The 23,912-nt window shown below is 43.5% G+C and overlaps 2 protein-coding genes across 6 annotated transcripts in view; both read right to left on the minus strand.

Annotated features, from left to right (window-relative positions):
• Positions 1 to 1,061: 1,061 nt before the first annotated feature.
• On the minus strand, positions 1,062 to 17,983 carry PPIH (peptidylprolyl isomerase H). 5 transcript variants are annotated; one of them, XM_045897933.1, is made up of 10 exons: positions 17,799 to 17,983; positions 17,414 to 17,478; positions 17,071 to 17,094; positions 16,804 to 16,848; positions 16,499 to 16,541; positions 12,894 to 12,986; positions 9,591 to 9,678; positions 9,073 to 9,113; positions 8,241 to 8,329; positions 1,062 to 1,235 (listed from the first exon to the last, which is right to left on the minus strand). In XM_045897933.1, exons 1-9 carry the CDS (start codon positions 17,913 to 17,915, stop codon positions 8,261 to 8,263), a joined length of 585 nt encoding a protein of 194 aa, XP_045753889.1. In that variant the 5' UTR covers positions 17,916 to 17,983; the 3' UTR covers positions 1,062 to 1,235; positions 8,241 to 8,260. The 5 variants fall into 5 exon arrangements, with proteins under 5 accessions (XP_045753889.1, XP_045753886.2, XP_064445389.1 ...); XM_045897930.3 differs by having other exon boundaries at positions 1,062 to 1,259; positions 17,799 to 17,944; XM_064589319.1 differs by lacking the exon at positions 1,062 to 1,235 and adding an exon at positions 2,621 to 3,329 and having other exon boundaries at positions 17,799 to 17,944.
• Positions 17,984 to 18,777: 794 nt separating this feature from the next.
• The window catches only part of CCDC30 (coiled-coil domain containing 30), a 121,668-nt gene continuing 116,533 nt past the window's right edge, over positions 18,778 to 23,912 (minus strand). Inside the window, 2 exon segments of the mRNA XM_064589322.1 lie at positions 18,778 to 20,629; positions 21,200 to 21,258. Of these exon segments, the coding sequence (XP_064445392.1) occupies positions 20,431 to 20,629; positions 21,200 to 21,258 (258 nt within the window). The 3' untranslated portion in view covers positions 18,778 to 20,430.

The raw sequence follows: 23,912 nt of genomic DNA on the forward strand, positions 1-23,912 counted from the left end.
CAAATACCTATACTGTAGAGCCCTCATATATCTCACCAGCTCCCTGTACTCCAATACACTGAAATGGCACTTTTAACCAGGTTCTATTCTGTCACAGAATTCAGCTCTGTGCTACCTCTGCCACTGCCAGGAGGTTGAGTCATCCCTGCCCATAAGCCAAGAGGGAGAAAGCAGGAATGGCATGGAAATGGCCTCATGGAAGGAACACCAGGGAACTCTCTTTACCTCTTTAATATTATGCTCGGTGGGATCTTTCTGTGTTGGGCTATGTCCTTTCAAGATAAGCATTTTCCAAGGCATGTTACTGTTTACAAGTTGCTTTCATATCCATTTGCTTATTTGACCCTTTCAACAATGCTATGAAGTAGACAGGTATTATTATCCCCACTTTGCAGATGAGAAAACTGAGGCTCTGAAAGGGGAAGATAATTTCTCAAAACCTCTACTGTTTAAAAAATGACCCCATATTGAAACCAAGATTTTTGAGTCAATTATTCCCACTTCATCATGATTGAGTAGACACATTCTACCAAATGGCCTCCGATCCAAAAATATCCCACCTTAGTGACCCTTACCCCACAGGTTCCAGAACCAACCACACAGAACCTACTGGGAACATCCTTGGAATAAATTGTGCTTATAGCCCTGGGGCTTTGCCTTCTTTGCCCAATCAGCTGGAACCCAAGAGGGGACTGCTACAATTGCTTGCAAGTCTGAGGCATCACCTAACCACAGTGACGGTTTGGCTCTGGTCCATGCTAGCCTCGACAGCCAGTCCTTCTAGCTGAAGCTAAGGCATGAGGAGACAGGCTATCATTACAACTGGTTAAAAACACGTGTTGGGGCGCCTGGGTGGCTCAGTTGTTAAGCGTCTGCCTTCGGCTCAGGTCATGATCCCAGGGTCCTGGGATCGAGCCCCGTATCGGGCTCCCTGCTCCGCGGGAAGCCTGCTTCTCCCTCTCCCACTCCCCCTGCTTGTGTTCCCTCTCTCACTGTGTCTCTCTCTGTCAAATAAATAAAATCTTTAAAAAAAATAAAAATAAAAATAAAAACAACACGTGTACCAAAACAAAACAAAACTTTATTTACAATTGAAAAACAGAAAATCTTGGGTTCTGAATCTGTGACATTTCCAAGGTCTCTTGATCAAAAACGGGCGCAGCAGGCAGGGAAGCAAACACAGGGGCCAATCCGGATTATCTTACTCAAGAGTGCCACCCAGAACAAGGAAAGGCCTACAATGGCAGAGAGGTGGAGGTCTGTTAGGGATGGACGAGATAGCAGCTCAGAGGCACAGGAAGGGAACATTCCATGAGAGACAATACTCCCATCTCTTCTCTACACTCCTAATCCTCTTTTCCCAAAAGAGCAGAACTGGTCTGACTCTTGCCCTCAGTCAGACCTTTGGTTCCCTAGGATAAAGTTGAGAGGTATACTACACAAGAACCAAAAATAAAGAAACAAACATTTTATGGCCACACATATCATCTCATTTATTTGCCCTTCACAAACTCTGTGCAGTATATATTATCTGTAATCAAGCAAAAGAGGAAACTAGGGTCCCAAGGGGTTTAATGGTTTGATGGGGTTTCCTGGTCTACTTGGCTCCAAAGTCTGTGTGTTTTTGCCAGACCTCAATGGCTCTCTGTGGAGCTTTCTAGAACAAAGAGCAATCTTTCTTCCTTGCAGGTTTTGGTCCCAGTGTTACAGAGAAAGTAAAGTCCACACCCTTTGTTTATGGCCTTGGTCCTTAGCTTTACTAAAAGAACAGTGAGTACACTCAGAAATTACTCTGTCTCCCTCCCCCTAAACACGGCCACGCCCCTTTCCCTCCAAGGGAAAGCGCATCCCGGTGTCATACTGCAGATTCAGACAGAAGTTGAAATCTGGGCCCGCAAGCAGAATGCACAGAACTGCATAAATGCACTTTATAAGTTCCATGGTGCCCTAGGACCTAAGCTCTATCCTAGACCAGGCACTGTGTTAGTCAGCATGGTCCCTGCCTCAAGGAGTTCCGTCTACAGAAAACCAGGCCAACACATTTGTGATATGTTATGTTAGAGGCTATATAGAGAGATGAACCAAGTACTGTGGAAGCACCCAGGAAGGCACTGCTGGCTGCGCCTAGACCTGGGAGGAGACGGAGGGACCAGGGAGTGATTCAGACTGATGGTAGCCACGTGCTCCTGGGAGCAGCTGGGAGCAACTAGGATCAGTTAGAACTACGGATATACAGTATGTATTTCTATTATAAGATACATGCTCAATACAGAAAACTGAAGCATACACGGGACAACAGAAATGGGGAAAAAAGAAATTTTGCTGTCTCTACACTACACAAGTAACCATTACTAACAGTTGGCTGTATTTCACTACAGTAATTTCTGGAATAGTTAAATGTACTAAATCTTGACTTTGTCACTTAACGAACATAGCCTAGAAATCTGCCAACACATACAGATCTACCTTTTTTGTTTTTAAGGCTATGTGGTATTTCACCGACCCGCGTACCTCAATGTGTGTGAGACCTGATTACGACACTGGGAGCTCTGCCTTTGTACCGGAGTGGACTGGAATGAAGCCATTCTGCCCTCCCTCCCCTCCCTTTTTAGCTGGCAGGGCTTCTGCCTTTCAGGGCAGGGAACAACAGTGTCACACACCCAGCAGGCATGCAAATATTTGCTGCCAAATCTCTGGTGCTCCCTAGACCTGTGTTTTCATGTGGAACCTTTTCTCTTGCCTGGACTGCTGCACTGAACACCTCACTGGCCTCAGCTTCTCCTCCACATTGCTGCCAGAATCATCTCCGGAATAAGAAAATTCAATCACAGGGTTCTTCTGCTCAAAATCCTCCAGTGGCTCCTGTTGGCCTGGCTCTTTTCAGAGGGCCAGGCTAGGCTCCCTTCTGACAATCTCTGGAGTACGATGGACTCTCACCCCAGGGGGGACAAAATGTGCCTAGTGCCCAAAGCCCACTCTCAGGATAACATACGAGCATCTCAGCCTGCACTGGTTCTCACAACTGGCCCTGGCCTCCTCCAGCCTTACCATCTTACCCTTTGCTTTTCATACCTTCCTGCTTTGGCCATATGGCATGATGTGCAGTTTCCCTTACACTTGCAGCTGTTTCCTGCTTTTGTGCTTTTGCTCATGCTGTTCCCTCTGCCTGGAATGCCCTCCCGTTCTTAGCCACCTGAGAAGTTCTCTTCTTTCACGTACTCGGCCACAGCATCGTCTCTTCTGTAGTCTCCCCACACTGCTCCAGGCAGGCACAGGCGTTCCAGCTTTCCTTACTCCGTTCTGAACCTCCAGTCCAGTGCTTTATTGTGCTGTCATGGGCAGTTTCCCCCAGAGACTGTGAGTTCCCTGAAGGCAGGAACTGGGCTTTTCAAACTTGCAGCCTCCTATGTGGCAGGGGACCCATCTTATTACCTCAGTGCGTAACTGTGGAAGGAATGAAGGACCAGCCCGTGTGCCACCAACATAGCCCATTACCTTCCTCTACCGGAACATATCACATCTACGGGTAATCCCAGAATGGGGGACAGTGTTTCCTAAAGCTCAGTCATTCCCACAGCACCTTCCCCACTGTTCTAGCCACCACCCACAGGTACAATTAATTTTTAACCTAATCACCATTTGAACTTTAAGAATGCCTCACGGTAAAATGATGTGTTGCACTAATTACATATTTTTCCTAAGATGCAAATGCTAAAGGATCCTCATCACGCCACTACCTAGAGCAGCGTTACCCATCTGAGATGCTTGTTACAAACACAGCATCCCAGATCCTACCTCAAACTCACTCAACTCGAACTCTCCAGGGAAGGGATCTGGGAATTAGTAGCTTTAACAAAATGTCCCCCAGTGATTTGATTCTTTAGGGAAATTTGGGAAACAATGACAGAAGAAAGCGATCTACTGCTTGCTACAGGTACCACGTGTGGGGATAACTGGAAGAGCAGCGGTTCAGACTTAGCTGAAGTCACAGCCACTCCCTTTTCCAAGAGACTCTCAAGCTTTCCAAACAGAGGTTCCACCAGCCCCCAAGTGGTTGTAAGTAGCAAAGGACCTGATTCAGATTGCGGCAGGAGGATCCTGAGGGCCAAGGTTCACTTATGTATACCTAACCAAATTCATCATAAAAAGCTTTCACAGGACCCACTGAGATAAAACCATGGTTTCTACATCGAGAGTTGTACAGAGAACTTCATGTTCACTAAAACCAAAGTCAGGACCTAAGGCAAAACCAGAAGAAGTTCTAGAAATGCTTCCTAGGGAGGTAGAGCTGATCAAGTCACTGCGCTGTCTGCTATCTCCTTCCCAACTTCTTTGATTTCCAGTGCCTAGACACAAGGCCTCACATGCGCAATTAGGTGATATCTTGATTTGAATGCAGCAGATTCATGCTGGACAGTGCCACCAAGAGAGGATCTCCTTCTGGGTCTTTTCTGATTGGAATATGGTGGCTTCTCGATTAAAAAGCAGGCTTCTGTTATTCCACTATAGCCTTGCTACTCAAAGTTAGCATTAGCACCTCCTGAGTGCTGGTTACCAATGCAAAATCTCTGGCCCCATCCAGACCCACTGAGCCAGAACCAGCATTTTAATAAGCTCTCCTGGTGATTCATAAGTGCATTAATGTTTGAGAAATACTGCCCAGTAGGGTTTGAAAACAGCATCTATATTAGCTGTCAACCATTATCCTGCTCCAAACAACCTAAGGGATCTGAAACACTCCCACAGGAATTAGAGATGCTTATAACTTTACAACTGGGAAGAAAAATGATGGGATGTGCCCTGCTCCCCAAACTCCACTTTTCCTTACTTTCTCCCAAAGCACATTACTGAGAAACCCAAAGTGGAGCCCCTTTAGGTCAGACTGCCACCTAGATTCCCTAACACCTTAAAACTTATGATAAGGATTTTTGGTAAAGTTAAATGAGATAATTCAAGTTCTTAGCTCAATACTTGAGCACAAGAAGTATGCAATAAATGATAACTGCCATTATGATATTGCCTCTGAGTATTAGCTACGAAAGATTCAGTTCTGAGCAAGTCATGGGTAGGAAACTGAATTGGAGGTACTGCACTTATAGTTAATTAAAATTAAATAAAAAATTCAGTCCTTCAGTCACATCAGCCACATATTTCAAGTGCTCAACTGTCACATGTGGCTAGAGCTGCATGATGGACAGCATAGATACAGAACATTTCTAACATCACAGAAAGGAATTTCTATTGGACAGTTCTGGTCTAAGAAGCCTCTGGAACGTCAAATGGCCCTTGTGGAATTTGTTCCGCTTGGGCTGCAGGCTGAGAAGAGAGGCTTCCACGGGGGCAAAGGTTTACTTTGCCCTTTGCTAATAAGAGATGAGGAGGGGAGGGTTGTGATCACCAACCTCAGAATTTAAGCCCTCAACAAGGATTTCCACGAACTTTCTATAAGGGACTCAAAAAAATACAAAAAAGAAGGCCCAATTAAAAAATTGCTAAACACAGGGTGCCTGGGTGGCTCAGCTGTTAAGTGTCTGCCTTCGGCTCAGGTCATGATCCCGGGGTCCTGGGATCGAGCCCCGCATCGGGCTCCCCGCTCCGTAGGAAGCCTGCTTCTCCCTCTCCCACTCCCCCTGCTTGTGTTCCCTCTCTCGCTGTCTCTGTCAAATAAATAAAATCTTTAAAAAAAAAAAAAATTTCTAAACACTGTTCTTTCCATCTCTGTCCTCTGGTAGTGGTCAGTGGTCAATCCTTAGAAGGAAAAGGACCTAGTAGCTCAACTTAGGTTCAGCAAAGAAAGAAGTGGGAGAAGGAGGGAAACGCCAGCCACTACCAAAGAGGGAGAGCGGGCTGAGCCCTAGGGACCTCCAGTACTGGCAGAAAAGAAAGCTCAGGGTGTCAACCGTGCCTAGAAGGGACCACTTGGCTGGACAAGAGAGAGGACCACATGCAGCTTCTAGCACATACTTGTGCATGCCTGCCTCAGCATTTGCTCACACCAGTTCCCTGCCTAAAATGCCTGACATTCTCCCTCTCTATTAACTCATGTAATAAATTTTTAATGAATGCCTGTAAGTGCCAGATGCTATGAACACAAAATAAGTCACAGATAGAGGGATGTACAGTTATTAAAATGGTCTGGCATTTGACTAGATCGCCATTCAGAAAAAAAGTCAGAGAAAAGAAAAATAGATTCTAGGTAATTTTTAAAGTATATAAATAAAACCATAGAAATATTAGAAAAAATACAAAAGACATTATGATCTGAGATAGTAAGGACCTTCCTAAAACAAGACAAAAACCACAAAAGCCATAAGAGAAAAGACTGATAATTCTGACCTCATCAAAATTTAGAACTTCTGTTTAACAAAGGATATCACCAAAGTTAAGATAAGCAACACAATGCCAGTTTTGGCTTAAAATATGTTCTGGACAAAACAGTCACAACATTTAAAATAGAGAACTAAGATGCAGAATTTATAACTATTCAAATCATAAGAGAAGGGTAAAATAAGCTATATGCTACAAACATAGCATATTGTCAGTTTGTTTTTATATGAAGTAGTTTTATGTGATGGAAGAGGAAAAGTCTTCAAGACATCTGCCAAATGGAAAACAAATGAACAAAATAGTATGATGACATTTAGGAAAAACAAAACCTCCCAAAATAAGATAGGCATAGAAAAGGCCCTGATGGACATACATCAAACTGAAAGCAGTTACCTCCTGGGACAGAAGTGGGACTGGATGGGGAGGAGGGGTAATGACAAGGACCTGAACTGTTTTCTCAAGGTTGTATGTTACTTTTATAATTAAAATAAACAACCAAATAAAATATGTGAATGTTCATTGAATTTTTTTTTTTTTTTTTTTAGAGCTATTAAAGTTACTATGTGGACAGCTGGAGAAGTTGGAACATGTATATTAAATAATATTACTGTGGTCATGTAGGATGCTATTTTTAGGAGTTGTTTGCAGAAGTATTTAGGGGTAAAGTGTCAAGAAGTCTTCAACTTTCAAATGGGAAAGAAATGAAGGACAACGATGGACGGAATGAAGGTAGAAAGGAGGGAAAGAAGGGGAGCAGGAGAGAGGAGAGGGAATGGGAGGAGAAGGAAGAAGGGAAAGAAAAAACCAATGTCAAAGTAAAATGGTAACACAAGAATATTAACCATTGGTAAATCTGGGTGAAAGGGAGATGGGTGTTCAGTATACTATTCTGCTAACTTTTCTGCAGGTTTGAAAATTAAAAGAAGAAGGAAGGAAGGAAGGAAAGAAGGAAGGAAGGAAGGAAGGAAGGAAGGAAGGAAGGAAGGAAGGAAGGAAGGAAGGAAGGAAGGAAGGAAGGAAGGAAGAAAAGGTAAAACATCACCACCCCACACTAGCTGATCAATTTCTCCCTTGAACTCTGATCACACTTAGCAACGTCACTCAGGTTACTAGTGATCACCTCTGAGAATCTGTCTTACTCCCCATAAGCTCCTGAAAGAGGCATTTTTCAATTCTCTGTCACCCAGCACAGAGCAGGCAGTGGCGAGTGTGGGGAGGAAGTGGGCCCGTGCAGGCTGAGAAACGTGTTGCGTTCACTTATGAGGCTGTCAGATACAAAGTCAGGGCCTGGAAATGAGCATCACTTTTTTTTTTTTTAGATTTTATTTATTTATTTGAGAGAGAGAGAGAGCACAGAAGGAGAGGGCGAGGGAGAAGCAGACTCCTTACTGAGCAGGGATCCTGACTCAGGGCTTGACCGCAGGACCCTGGGATCATGACCTGAGCCGAAGGCAGACGCTTAACTGCCCCCCAGAAGCCCCGAGCATCAGTTCCAACAAGAGAGGCATGACAGCTGTGTCTCCTGGCTGCCCAGGCTGCTCCCAGCCCGGAGCCGCCCAGGAGTGGAGCCAGGTCCTTCCAGCAGGAGCACTGAATGGAAGGAACTACAGTCTGACAGTGATGTCAGAGACTGCCTACTGGTATTCAGGTTGATACTTTGTAGGCCACAAAGTGGTAGAAAAGTAAAATGCCCTAATAACCCTTTCTCTTCTGTTCCTTACAATGAGCCTGAGATAGCGACTGTCTCCATTTGACAGGTGAAGAAACAGGCTCAGAAAAGGGAAGTGATTTCCCCAAGGTCACATAGACAGGAAACAAGGCTCAATCCCATGTTTTCAAGTCTAAAGTTCCTTCCACTAGGCCATGCTGTCTTCACTGGGGTCTCCTAACCAGGAGGAGAAAGACACACATACCTGATCAGTCTTGCTCTGGACTACATCTCCCCACACTGTGAGATCACCACAGGCAGCTTGGGCTTATTGTTGGGGCCTGTGGGAACATTCTAGGAGAGAAAGCACAGTGGAGATTCATCCGCTCAGACACACACGCTCACCAAACACGTACTGATGCCTGTCAGCCCCTGTACTACAGACTGAGGACTCAGGGACTGAAATGCTAACAGTCCATGTCCTACCACAAGGGTAGAGAGAATCCAGATTGAAGAGAAAATGTCCAACATTTTAAAAAAAAGCAAACCTATGCTATAAAACAATGCAGTAAGTTATAACACTGAATTTACACAACAGGGCAGAGGAAGCACCCACTGCTTAAACAGGTCAAGAAGGATTCACACAGCAGGGGACATTTGAGCTGGGCCCACCAGGAGGAAAAGAAAGGAGAGGAGCATTCCAGTAGAGGAAAGAGCACAAGCAAACGCTCAGAGGCAGGAATGTGTATGGCATATTTATTTAGAGAAGAGCCAATAGCCTGACGAGACTGGAATCTGGAGGCAGCGGTGGCAGAAGGGGCTGTGGAGAGGCAGCGGGGACCAGGTCACAAAGGATCATGGATTCACTGCTGAGTAGGATTTTATCAAGTAGGTGAAGGGGCCACCAGAAGCCAAACCTCAGTGAGCATCAGAAAGGCAAACTTACAGGCCAAGAAAACGGGGAGGGGCGGGGGGCCACGGACTCCTCCCTCCTCCTGAGGGAGCCCATGTAACTGCAGGCCGTAAAGACTGGGCCTAACACACTCCTGCTACTAGACCAGAACGGCCAAGATAGAGGAAATCAAAACAGGACTCACCTCAATCTTTCGCATCACTAGAAGTCCATCAATGATTTTTCCTGTAGGAAAAGTATGAGCTAGACTTTATTATTCTCATTTGCATAGCAGTTTCCAGCTTCCACTCTTAGCCAGCATCTCATTTGATCCTCATACTACCAACAGAAAATTGAGATTTGATGGAAGTGAAATGATTTGCCCAAGGTCACAGGTAGGAAGGAGTGGAGTACTAGGTCTGGGCGATTGCAAAACCCTCCTGTACCGTGCTCCCTCTGTGTGGCATTTCTTAAGTGATACCATTCGGGTTTCCCTCCCAGACATACAGATCACCCAAGTGGTTACACACTACATCAGATAGCCCCTCAGTTCTTCCCTCTGGCGCTCTAACCACACGTCGTCCCCACCTCCTACCACTTCCACCTTCCCAGAGCAGTTACATTAGTCGAGCACTCTTGGGACTGGAGTCTGAGGACTGGCTCCTTTGGAAGTCCCACTGTGTGTGAATGGGGCCCGGAATCTGGGACAGGAAGAGGACTCACCAAACACTACGTGCTTCCCATCCAGCCAATCACATTTAGAGCAGGTGATGAAGAACTGGCAGCCATTTGTACTGGGACCACTGTTTGCCTGACAGAAACCAAGTATACCTTCAGTGAGTTTTCCTGGCCATGCTAGCTGAAGGGCAAGATTCCCAAAAGAGGGGCGCCTGGGTGGCTCAGTCGGTTAAGCATCTGCCTTCAGCTCAGGTCATGACCCCAGGATCCTGGGATCAAGCCGCACATTAGGGCTTCCTGTTCAGCTGAGAGCCTACTTCTCCCTCTGCCTGCCGCTCCCCCTGCTTGTGCACTCTCTCTACCTCTGACAAATAAATAAAATCTTAAAAAAAAAGGATTCCCAAAAGAGCCTGTAGCCCTGATTCCTTTCTTTCAGCAAACCTTACTGAATACCTACTATAAGCCAGATCCTAAGCTAGGATCCAAGGATATAGAGATAAACAGGATACATAATCACTGCCCTCAAGGAGCTAGATCTTTAAATGAATGTACAGTTCTCCTGCAGTGTGGATTTTTAAAATGGGAACAATTGTTCACAGGGACCGATCTGCTGTATTTAATCCAACGCTGGTTATACCTGGATTATAGTTACAAGTTAGATACCGTGAAGAAAAAGCCTGTTTCCTGTGCCAAAGCTCTTCTGTCTGAATAGCTCTGTACTGCTCCATAACAATGGTAAGAAAAGACTTCAAGAAGGTGTGAGAAGGAGCTACACTAGTGCCGTGCTAGAAACAGACTGCATTTAATCAATTGATGTTTGCTTTTTACAGCTACACCCCAAATCCTTTACTATCGAATTTTACAGGAAGAAGTAGTTTTTTAATTGAGAATCTGAAAGTCTCTAGCCATATCCCATCTCCTTCCTGGAAACTGTTTCTACATCATTGCATTTCACAACGCATTGTAAAATAGGCTATGATTATGATACTTTGTATCGTAATTTACAGTGACATTTTGATAAGAATTTTGAGATTTGAAGGAAGTAAAATGATTTGCCCAAGGTCACAGGTAGGGTATCTTGATATTGTATTTACAGTGATACTCTGTAAAGCGTTATTTGACTTTCTCATGAAGTGTACTTTTGTACTCTATATGTTGATACCCCAGAACTACCTTTAATATACTAAATTCAGGCTTTGGTACATCAACAAGTCCAAGTTACCTTTCAGTAGCACTGCCTTGTGACAGTGTCTGTCTCTGTGAACATTTTATTGCATACTTCCCTTATTTAGGAAAAAAGGAGTAGACAATGGGAAACTGAGAGTACTATTAAAAGCACAGGTCTCATACGATTAACATGACTGAAGCAGGACTGGAAATTATGAGATAGGTCGCGAGCGGTAATCGGACACTTCATGGATTTAAATTGGTTGATTCTGTGTTCAGCTGTGCAGGAATAAGTGTGTATGAAATACATTCACAACACTGTCCAGGGGAACGTGCCCATTACCTCCCTAGGGATTTTATGTTATACTTAGAAATGCCCCACGTAAGATAGGCTACTTTTGGGTTTCGTGCGTGTACTTATGAACATCTACATGAAATCAAGGGAATGGCTGAGCCAGTCAGAGGAGGCATATGCTGTGGAATGAGGGACAGACTTCCCAGGGCTCCCAATTCTTTGCTTCCTTCTTTTCACCAATCAATCAAGCATTCATTCAATCTACCTTGCTGCTGGTGTATGAACGTTTATTAGCAAGCAGGCAGGAGAATAGTCATATAAGTTTTTATAGCTTAAGGGACACTCTGCCCTCAGCCACTCATTTACTCATTCCCTCAGGCAGTACAGCTTACTGCTTTTGTGAGTAAGTTCTGGAGCCAGATGATGACCTCGCTGGAATCCCAGCTCTGCCACAGACCGTGGGACCTTAGTTTAGTCACATAACCTCTCTAGGCCTCAGTATGCTCATTTGTACCTATCTCAAAAGGATGCTGAAAGGATTAAAATGAATTAACGCAAATATGATGTTTGTTGAGCAACTGGCCAATAAATGTTAGCTATCATATCATCTTTCGGTCGTTCATCGGTATCTGCTCCGCGCCTCATTCTGTATCAGGTAGTAGGGCTTGGAGACCACTGAGGCCCAGTCTCTGCCCTTGAGGAACTTAAGATTTAGGGGAGGATGAAAACAGAAACAATTGTGCCATATGATCTGTGATTGTACAACTTCACCAGTGTCAGCCTGAGGGAGCACAAACCAACGTTTCCTTCCATTTTTCTGACTCCTCCATTGATGGCGTGACCCTAGAAGGTCCTAGCCCTCCTGGCGAAGATCCAAGCCCACCTAAGCTACGCCTGCAACATTTACCTGCACTTGCCCAGCCTGGCTTTCTGAAAAGGGAGCTTGCACACTGTTTGCTGGGCAGGTCTCGCCCAATTCTCAGGGCAGCCTCCTAACTGGCTTCTCTGTCCCCACCTCTGTTCCCATCTGCCACTCACACCACAGCCAGGGGCTTGGCTCTAAATCACAAAGTTGATCAACCCTGCTCAAAAAAGCATACGGCTCTCCATAACCTATCAAAGAAAGTCCACACACTTCGTCCTTATTCTGGCATTTGAAGCCCTTAAGGGGCTAGACCCCAGCTTCCTCTCCAGTGTCTCTACTGGCCCTTCCCTCCCCCATTCACATCCTATGTGCTCATCCTTCCTCACCTTCTAACCCTCGACCATGCGCCCTGCTATTTGGCGCCACCCCCCTCTGTGAAGCCATGCCTGACCCCTCAAAGTAATGACTCTCGTTCTGTGGGGCCCTCCCAGCACTTTTACATACCCTGAGGGGCCCTCACCTTAATAGATGGTGGTGGGAACTACACTATGCTGGGCTTGTCAGTTTGCATGTGTGATTCCCCCATGAGATGTTAAGTGTCACAAGGGCAGGTATCAGGTCTATACCTTGTACCCTACCCTGAGGCCTGAGACAGACAGAAGGGTGCCGGGGGAATCCTGGGGGGTGGGGTGCCAAGCACAGGGACTCTGGGTCCTGAAAGCACAACTGGCCACGCTCTGAGCAGCAGGGCTGGATGCTGAGCCACGTATCCCAGCTCAAACAAAGGTACGAAAACATATGTTAGAGTTCAGTTGTGGCCCCCCAGACTGCTAGAGGTTCCAGCCCAACAAAATCAAAACTAATTGAGGAAGGAGGTGGGTGTGGCAGCGCGGAGTCCTGGGATAAACAAGAGAAGTCAAGAATTTGCTTCCATCCTAAGAGACAGCACCGGGCCTCAAGAGGGGCCCAGACACCTGCTGGATAAAAATCTAACCCAAAACTTTGACTGGACCTTACTTACCATGGAAAGCAGGCCTGGAGCTGAGTGTCTCAGTTTAAAATTTTCATCTGCAAATGGCCCCCGGTAAATACTGGCAACTCCAGTACCATCTCCCTGAGCAGAGAAAAAGGAAGTGTTAGCAAGTTTTGAGTGTTGCTCCCCACCCTTCGTGCCCCCCCGGAACCCAGAGGAGGAATGCTGCTGCACCACAGCCAAGTTTTCTAAGTTGCACTCTTCCTCTTGAAGATCACTTTGCGAGTCACACCTCTTGGACCCTATCTTACAATCAAAGCCAGCCCCATCCAAGGCACCTGCAGCCCATATACTGACCAGGGCATCGCACAGATTGGGTAAAACAGGTCACAGCTGGGCCTCTAGAAAGCTCAGTTAAGACGCAGGCAGAGTAGGGAACAATAGTACAATGATCACATACATAATCCTTGCCACACCCAAAGACTCTCATGCCTGCAGTCATATAAAATTATCCACTTAACTGACCACTATCCCCACTCCCCCAAGCTATGCAGGTGGATGGGCTCCTGCAAGCCTCGTCTGTACAGATCCCACCCTCCTGACCAAAGCTGACTGGTCCAGGGGAAGATGCCCAGCTAATACAAGGCCAACTAAAGCTCCTTCTCTGGGAATTGTGAAGGAGGACTGATGCTCTTTGAGGTTGAATTTATTATGTGAGCCTGGAAGCTGGGTGACCATCCTCTGCAAAGTGGACTGGAGAACAGAAAGAGAAGGCAACACACAGAGCACTGAAGAAACAGAAAAAAAAGGACTGCCTTGGTTTTATGTGGCTTTCCAGTTCCTACCTCTGTTTCTTCCTTTGGGTTTCATGAAACACCTTATCATAAATCCCTAATTTCTGCTTAAAGTAGCTTTATTAGCATTATCTCTCCTCTCTTCCAGTAACCACATCGAATAAGCACTATCGTCTTCCTCATTGTTCAGATGAGCCAACTTAAGTCAGGATAATAAAGCAACTTGGCCAAAGCCATATTTGCAGTATCTTAAACAGAATTCCTGAGAGGGTGCCAAAAGACCAACTTCTTCCAGCCAGTTAGTAAAGAAGAAGAATATTGGGTGCATGGCAGAAAGGGAAAGCACTGACGTAGGGAAGAATCAAGGGGCCCTTATTGGGGCAAAGACTACCAAAGGGGATTAACATAAGCCAGACAAGGAAAAAAACTGTCAAAATCAAACCTTTATTTGATTAAAAATTAATAAAACCAAGCTCTGTGTAGTGGAAAGATTTGGATGTGAGTTCTGGATCAATCCTTTATGAGCTGGGAAAGTCACTTCGTACCACTGAGCCTCACTTCTTCCAGCTATCAAGTGAAGATGAAATCACCTGCTCTTTACACTGCTGCCGTGAAGATCCAATTAGAAAAGACCTTGCAGCTGATATAGCACTATATAGATGTGAGCTATTATCTTTAACTACACACAAATACCTATGTACATACAGAAAGAAGAGAAAAACAAGTTCACTTCCAATTTCCCAATAAACCTGGGGGACAGATCACTTCTCGCATCTTACCCTATAATTACATTATTTATTGCTCTCCAGGAGCCAGGGAAAATGACAAAATTAATTTTCAGAGCGAACAACAGAAAGCGACTTAAAAATTAAATGAATAGGGGCACCTGGGTGGCTCAGTCGGTTAAGCATCTGCCCTCAGCTCAAGTCATGATACCAGGGTCCTGGGATCAAGCCCCACATTGGGCTCGCTGCTCAGCGGGGAGCCTGCTTCTCCCTCTCTCTGCCACTCCACCTGCTTGTGCTCTCTCTCTCAAATAAATAAAATCTTCAAATAAATATCAAATGAATAAATAAATATTAAAAAAAGAAAGCAACTTAAATCTTTAACAATAGTGGACTGATCAAATAAATTTGTTATCTATTCGTAAAGGAATATTACGTAGTTATTATAATGACTTCATGACAAGGGAAAATGTAGACAATTATTAAGTATAAAGAATTACAACATATACATGATCTTAAGTCTGTTAAAAATTATGTCTGACACACATCCATATGCAATAAGAATAACAGCTCTAAACTAAAATGCCAAGATACATTCCTTAACAAGCAAGATTCCTTGAGATGACTTTTCTTTTTTGCACCTTTGCAACCAAAAAAAAATTATTAAAACAAACACATATTCTTGGTCCAACTTCAGAAGGTCTCAAATCCTACTTCTTCTGCTTCTTGCTCATTTCATTTTTTCTTTCCTAAGAGTGGCTCTGAACAATTGTTTCTTGCTGACATTCAGCCTTCTGGCTGACCAACTATGCTGTCTGACCCTGGAGCTATCGACAAGTGACTGCATGGGCCTGGCAATGACCAGTAAGAAGTTGGTCCTGTCCCTGTTAAGACAATATGGCAATACAAGAGCCTATGGAAAGAAAGAGAATAGATTCTTAGCCCTCCTTACTAGCTAATACAAAGTATATGGTCGCCCAAGCCCTACTACCATCAGGTGTAGCCCGGGGTTGCAAACTTAAATGCCTACAGGGACAAGTGACATAAATAAGGGAAGCAGATGATAGTGACTGAGGTGAAATGGCAAGGACAGACCCTGTTTAAAGGGAGCAGTTACTTGATTCCAAACCACTGTTGCTACATGAAACACAGGCCTAGTGCACCCCTATTTTCCATTCTTTAAAGAGAATACAAAACTCGGGAATTTTCTGGTGAAATGTCCTAGTTTTACAACATAACACATGAAACAAAGCCTATCTGAAAGCCTGGTTCAACCTAAAATCTGCCACTTTGTAACCTTATCTAGACAGGAAATATAGGTCTTTAAAAACTCCCAAGAGTTAAACTAAATAAATATACACATGAAGGAGAAAGAATGTCTCCCAGATTCAAGAAAATAGCAATATGACTAAACAAATGATATTAGTAAGAAAAACCACCATGCACATGCACACAAGTGGTTGGCTAAGGACAAAAGTAGGTTTAAGAAGATATGGTTTATTCAAGCACCCTCCAAGGTCAGAGGAAGGGGAAGAGGCTTGGTATGAAAGACACATACAGTCTAGTCACAAAAAAGTTATGCTTCACAGTGAAGAACTATTCTCCTAGGCTCTGCTAGTAAATAGAGAAAACATCACTCCAGAATGATCTACCTCTGTTGCTCTGATTCTTTGCCCACTAATCGATTTTCGATGAAAAAACTCAGCTTTCCAGGCACTGTGATACCAGAGGTGGAAGGGAATTAGAGTATAAGCACTAAGCTCACTGAAAAAGGACTTACTGCCATTTAGAAAAAAAAAAAAATCGCATCTGATTTCTATCCAAGTTTCATGTGACTAACTAGTTTGTATCTCTCATGGATCATGTAGAGGTATGCTGGGAAAGTTCGGTTTCTGGCCCTAAAAGGCTAGGGGATTTGGAAGTCAGTGACTCAAAGTGCTGATGTCTGTCATCTAGTGGTATAAAAAGAAGTAAGACAGCAACACTAAAGGACATTCCTATCACCCTCCTCCCCCATCAAACTTGGCTATTGTTTCAAGCCTTAGGACTGGGCCCTGTAGTAGAAATAGTAGTAGCAGCAATAACAAAAAACAATATTCCTATAGGGCTTTGATAGCAAAGAAATAGTACTTACATTAACAAAATCCCCACCCTGAATCATGAAATCCTTTATGACCCTGAAACAGAGAATAAAGGATCCTGAGAGAAGATTGTCGTTTAGAAAAACATTGATTTAGTCATACTTTAGATTAACATTGATTTAAAAATAAAATGTTTATCACTTTGGCTTTTAATAAGCCTTCAAATCAATTGCTGAGTTCACAAAAACATTCCTTCTCGAGATCTAGGAATTATGCTATGGTTTTATTTCCCTCTAAAGAGATGAATCCCCCAAGGAAGTAATTCTAAAAGCCTGCAGGATGCTTGCCAAGGCCTTACCTGTGGAAGGTGCTCCCTTTGTATCCTATCGGAACCCCATCTTTTCTATAACAAAAAGAAAGAAACTTGGAATGATGACAGGTAATCATGGGCCTGTCCAGTTTACCACCCACGGGAGCCAAGGTACTCTCCTAAAGATGGTCGGAAGAAGTCTATTACTGTCACCAGCAATCATTCAAGTCCTGCCGGTGGTTCCCCAAAACCCCACTGCAGCCCCAGGACACCATTCAAGAGCAAGCAGAGAAATCAACCACGTCTGAGACTGACCTGAATTCTCCGGTGCAGAACTGCCTGAAAGGGAAATGAGTGAACGATTCAGTCACCATGACATCACAGCTGACGGCGCCCTTAATGGGGTGGGGATGGGGGGAGCAGAGACATTCGCGCCAGCAAGCCCACCAACGGGCCAGCCGACGTCCAGACACCTAAGCATACAAATTAACAACAAAATTGACACGGGAAAAGTAGAAACGCTGACTATTCAGAACGCTACAGAGAGGACTCCGATCTCAAGGGTAGCGAGTGGACGGATAGAGGGAGGCAGAGGATAACGCGTACCGGGTCCAGCTTCTGGTTCGGTTAATCTAGCAGAGCTGGAACATCTCCTTACCTAAAATTCTCGGCCGTCTTAGGCACAACGTCCGCAAAGAGCTCGATCTTCATGCGGCCAACCTCCTGCAAGCGGCGGGAGACTGTCAGAATACCCGGTCCAAGACCATGAAGGCCTCAGCGAGCAGGGAACTGGAGGGGCTGACCCCTCTCTCCCCCTTGCCACCTCCGCAGCCTCTCCTTCCGTGCCGCCCAGTCCCTCCCCCTGCGGGGCGCTAGGATGGGCAAGACTCCTCCTCCTCCTCCCGTGCCCCCGCCCGCAGGTCGGTAGGTTCTGGTCCAGTTTCGTTTCCTGGATTCTCGAGTCCGCTATCCCTGGGTGGGTGAGATCTTCCCGGCTGGCCCCGTGCAGTGTCCCTTCGGCGCAGTGGCTGCCTGGACCTCACCTGGCCGCCAATGCTAACATCAAAGAACACCACGGGATTGACAGGGCTTGAATTTGCCACCGCCATGGCTCCGACCCGGAAGCAGAAGACGGAGGCATGGGTTCCGGCAAACCTCATCCCCGCTTGGCGGGTTTACTCTACGGCGCAGGCGCAAAAAGAGTCAACCGAGGCCAGGCCCCGCCCCCCGGAAGTCGCGCCCCGCCCCGGCGGCCAAGGTCCCTCGGCCTGCGGCACCCAAACTGGGCGTTGCGGCAGTAGGCGGGGCCAGGACCTCTGAGCCCGCATATGTGCGGTTTCTTATCCCTGCACGTTAGTCTGTGAACCCAACGAAGGCAGGAATCTGTTCATCCTCAGCGCTTAGAACAGCCTGGCATATGTAGCCCTTCAGTTAAGTCAGGACACCAGAATTTTAGTTCTAGTTCTGCCACAAGCTTTCACTCTTGTCACTTACAATTCATTCGTGCTGCTAGCAGAGCAGCTAGAGCTTTTTAAATAAATGTTTATAAATCATTCCTGGCTTCGCATATTTAGAATAAGATCCAATTCCTTATATACAAAGGCCTACATTACATTATCTGGCCGCGCATACCTGGCCTCATCTTGTATCACCCTCAATTATGATACTTGTCTTTTCTGTCCCTCAAGGTCATGGAGAAGGATACTCTCTTCATAGAGTCTTGGTACTAGCTGTTAACTGTCTTTAACATTCTTCTAGGTCTTAATGAAGGCAGGGAGTACTCCTTGTAGCTCAGGTCTCAGCTCAGCGGTCACTCAACCTAAAGCAGCCCATGGCCACTCTTTCAGATGCATCACTAGTTTATTTTCCTCATGCGATTCACCATCCAAAATTATATGGTCTGTCTCCCCACCTCTGTGTCCCTGTCGCACACACATGGCTACCCTCCAACCTAATAGCATATTAACTCCAGGAAAGCAGAAGCTGTCTGTCTTCACAGGTGTACTCTAATGCCTACTATTGAATAGCCCATAGTAGGGATTCAATAGTGAAAGAAGGTGACCTGGGGCAAGGTTTGGAGTCAGAGCATATATCTGATATCATAGCTATTATGTCCTATATCCTTTGATCATCCTTTCTAGGTCAGTCACCTGAGGAAGCAAGGGTTACATATAAAAATTCAATGTTTCAACTTAAGGTGTCTTTATTTTTAGTTACTTTTCCTTTCCCCTTGGTCTCCTTCTCTATCTCCAATTGAAGAATAAAAAAGAAGAGGAGAATAAGGATGGGAAGAAAGAACAGCAGGAATCACCCCTCAGTATAGTTTATAGCAACTATTTTAAAATAAATTTTTTAAATTGGTAATATCCAATGTTGATGAGGTTGTGGAAAAACTAGTACAAAGTGCTGATGAAAATAAATGATGATTCCACGGGAAGCCTGTTTCTCCCTCTCCTACTCCCCATGCTTGTGTTCCCTCTCTCGCTGTGTCTCTCTGTCAAATAAGTAAATACAATCTTTAAAAAAAAAAGAAAAGAAAAGAAATGATGATACCTAGCTTTTGTTAAGCAGCTACTAAGTTCTAAATACACATTTCATTTCATTTGGTCCTCACAACTCTATGGGACAGATCTATGGGACAGGAACGACTACTGTTCCCATTTTATGGACCAAGAAATTGAGGCTTAAAGAGGTTGACTATAGGGGCGCCTGGGTGACTCAGTTGGTTAAGCATCCCACTCGATCTCAGCTCAGGTCTTGATCTCAGTGTCATGAATTCAAGCCCCACATTGGGTTCCATGCTGGGTGTGGAGACTACTTAATTTAAAAAAAAAGGGGGAAAAGAAAAGAAAAAAATAAAGAGGTTCACTATAGAAACATTATGTTGACACAACTTTTTTTTTTAAAGCAACACAACAAGTGATATACCAAAACTATATAACATTTGTATTTCTGACCCAATTATGCCAATCTTTTCTGGAGTAACTCAAGAGAAAAAAAGAGCTAATTCACAAAGACTTTCACCACAGCATAACCTCAAATAGTGAAAAAGTAGAAACAACTTAAATGCAAACGAGAGAATTTATAGAACATCAACATGATAGAATATTATGTGGCTACTGAAAGAATAATTATGAAGACTATTGAAATACAGAAAAATGTTCTATGGTATACCAAACTAAAAATCAGGCTGTGAAAATGAACACACAATATAACAACCACTTAAAAGTATATGCATTTGAATAAGAACCAAAAAGGAATAAATGAAAATAGTTGTCTTGAGAATGCAGGATTATAGATTTCTTTTTCTTTTTTAAAGTACTCGCTTTAATACAATTACATTGTTTTTACTTTTAAAAAATAAATAATACCCATGATAATAGGGGGAAAGTGCTGAATTAGATATATATGTGCTCTGCTGAAAAGACCCCTAATTAAACCATTGAACTTAAGTCACTATTACTGATCAATACAAGGATATTTGAGGATATCAAACAAACTTGAGAAATCCATTTTTAAAACTGGTTTAATGAATTTATCAGCAATTCTGAAGACTCCTGGTTGACGTCCAATGAGGATCCATGGTAGGTAACTCTTCTCCATGTCATGTTCTACCCTCACGCCCAAGCTTTAAGTTAGCAGCTTTGATCCATCTAGTCTTAGCCATCAGTGATTTTATAGTTCTGACTTTTGGTCTTGTTCTTGGATACAGTGTGTCTCTTTCAGAAAAGCCACGCTCATGTATCCAGCTTCAGAATTCTGTGAACACGAAAGAGACTCGGGAGACTTGGGGTTTGCCGTTGCTGCTTCTGATATATGTTCTTTAATCTCTTGAAGACTTCCAACCGACTCTACCAAACCTGTTCCTGAAAAACTAAGAATGGCCATACGTGAGGACTTTTTGAAAACAGGATCTCTTGGTAGCACTTTGGGGTTACAGGGATAAAGTATTAATAGGATTTCAGTTTTTTACAACTGTCAAACACAAAGGAAATCAAATAACATTTAGCTTAAATTTATGTTTATGGATTACTTTCTACTTTAGTCAAGATTCTGTCAGGTGCTGGGGCGCCTGGGTGGCTCAGTTGGTTAAGCAGCTGCCTTCGGCTCAGGTCATGATCCTGGAGTCCCTCGATCGAGTCCCACATCAGGCTCCCTGCTCAGCGGGGAGTTTGCTTCTCCCTCTGACCCTCCCCCCTCTCATGTGCTCTCTCTCATTCTCTCTCTCTCAAATAAATAAATAAATAAAAATCTTAAAAAAAAAAAAGATTCTGTCAGGTGTGGGGATGAAGAGGTGGAAAGAGAGAAGGGATTGGGAAAAGATTCAAATACTAAATATAGAAACATGACTCCCAAATGCTATGCTTTGTCAAGCCAGCAACTCAGGATGAGTTAGGCAGCCATGACTCTCAGGCTTGCAGTTGATTGTCTTGACTTTACTAACCTGGGGTTTGGTAAGGGCAAGATTTTATTCAATGATTCCAATTCAGCGATGTTTGTCTCCTGAAAGAAAAGAAAGGATGAATATTTAAAATTATAATTATAAGCCATTGGCAATATGATCCTAAAACATGTGCTTTATATATATTTTTGGTTAAAAATTTAATCCCTTCCCCTCCTACTTGCTAGAATGGCCATCCTAAAAAAGACAAGAGATAACAAATGCTGGCGAGGATGTGGAGAAAAGGGAGCCCTTGTGCACTGTTGATGGGCATGTACATTGGTACAGCCACTGTGGAAAACAGTATGGAGGTTCCTCAAAAAATTAAAAAAAGAAATACCATATGATCCAACAATTCCACTTTTGGATATCTGGAGAAAATGAAATTACTGTCTGAAGATATCTGCACCCCACCCCATGTTCATAGCAGCATGATCTTACGTATACGTACAATCTAAAAAAAAACAAAAAACAAACTCATAGAAGCAGAGATCAGATTTGTGGTTGCTAGAGGTGGGGGTGTGGTGGATGGAGGAATTAGGTGAAGGTGATCAAAAGGTACAAATTTCCAGTTGTAAGATAAATTCTGGGGATGTAATGTACAACATGAAGACTACAGTTAACAATACTGTACTGTATATTTGAACGTTGCTAAGACAGATCTTAAAGGTTCTCATTGTCAGGAAAAAAATCATAACTATGTGAGGTGATAGATGTTTTTTTTTTTTTTTTTTTTTAAGATTTTATTTATTTATTTGAGACAGAGAGAATGAGAGACAGAGAGCATGAGAGGGAGGAGGGTCAGAGGGAGAAGCAGACTCCCTGCCGAGCAGGGAGCCCGATGCGGGACTCGATCCCGGGACTCCAGGATCATGACCTGAGCCGAAGGCAGTCGCTTAACCAACTGAGCCACCCAGGCGCCCCTGTGAGGTGATAGATGTTAACTAACCTTATCGTGATAATCATTTTGCATTGTATATCTATATCAAATCATTGTTATACAAAATAAAAGTTATACTTTTTAACTTACACAATGCATGTTGTATGTCAATTACATCTCAATAAAACTGAAAAAAATGTAATCCCTAAATACCTATAGAATATCTGGTAATTATAAATCTTATACTTTTATATTAACACGTTCATTGTAAGCCTGCTTATTATATCTATTTTCCTACATGAATTACCTCATATTAGCTGATATAATCATTCTGTTCTACTAGGTAAGTTTTTACTTACTACTCTGGTAAACATTTTCTGTCCCTTTAAATCATGAAAAAAAGTATCTGTTTTTTTGTAAAATTTATGACTTTAAAAACCAAATACCCTTTCTCACACAAACCCATCAACACAGACCAAATTTTACATATAATTATGAGGGTTTACTGATTCCCCTAAACTTGGACCTCTGTTTAACCTTTGATACAGGCCAACTCGTTTCTGTGAGAAATTCTTAGTTATCCTGAAATAAATGAGAAGCTTCTATAAGGAGGAAAAAACTAGCATTCAGAGAAATTTATGTGTTAAAAATATTACTAGACTAAGCGGGGGAAATCGGAGGGGTAGATGAACCATGAGAGACGATGGACTCTGAAAAACAAACAGGGTTCTAGAGGGGAGGGGGGTGGGAGGATGGGTTAGCCTGGTGGTGGGTATTGAGGAGGGCACATTCTGCATGGAGCACTGGGTGTTATGCACAAACAATGAATCATGGAACACTTCATCTAAAACTAATGATGTAATGTATGGGGATTAACATAAGAATAAAAAAAAAGTAAAAAAAAAATATTACTAGACTAGGAGTTAGGAGAGCAAGGCTTGAATTCTGGCTCTGCTAGTTAGACTCTGATATGTCCCGTTACCTCCCTGAGTTTTGTTTCCTACATTTAAAATGTGAGAATAACAATTAATCACTAATCTTTCAGGGTTATTGTGAAAATTAATTAACATAAGCATACCTAACATATGGGAGGAACTCAATAAATGTTCGATATAGAAACAAATGTATGTGTATTTACTGAGAAAAAGAAGCTGTATTTAGGGCGCCTGGGTGGCTCAGTTGGTTAAGCGACTGCCTTCGGCTCAGGTCATGATCCTGGAGTCCCGGGATCGAGTCCCGCATCGGGCTCCCTGCTCAGCGGGGAGTCTGCTTCTCCCTCTGACCCTCCTCCCTCTCCTGCTCTCTGTCTCTCATTCTCTCTCTCAAATAAATAAATAAAATCTTTAAAGAAAAAAAAAAAAAAGAAGCTGTATTTATTAAATGCCATTTATTTGCCAAGCAATACACTACGTATTTTATATGAATTATTCTAATTATTCTACTTTATCTCCAGTAGCCATCTCTGAATTCATTCATTCATTCATTCATTCATTCATTCATTCTTATAATAGCTTTATGGAGAAATAATTCACACACTATACAATTCAGGCATTTAAAGTGCACAATTTGGGGTGCCTGGGTGGCTCAGTTGGTTAAGCATTTGACTCTTGGTTTTGGCTCATGTTGTGATCTCAAGGTCATGGGATCAAGCCCCACGTCAGACTCCACTGTGGAGTCTGCTTGTCTCTCTCACTCTGCTCTACCTCCCACTTCCGCTTTCTCTCTCTCTCTCAAATAAATAAATAAAAATAAAGCACACAATTCAACAGTTTTTAGTATATTCACAGGGTTGTACAACTATTATTACAATAAATTTTAGAATATCTTCATCACCCC

Source organism: Mirounga angustirostris, unplaced genomic scaffold (assembly GCF_029215605.1).
Source record: "Mirounga angustirostris isolate CCGP_5_RB_7025 unplaced genomic scaffold, mMirAng1.0.hap1 SCAF_4, whole genome shotgun sequence".
Lineage (NCBI taxonomy): Eukaryota > Metazoa > Chordata > Mammalia > Carnivora > Phocidae > Mirounga > Mirounga angustirostris.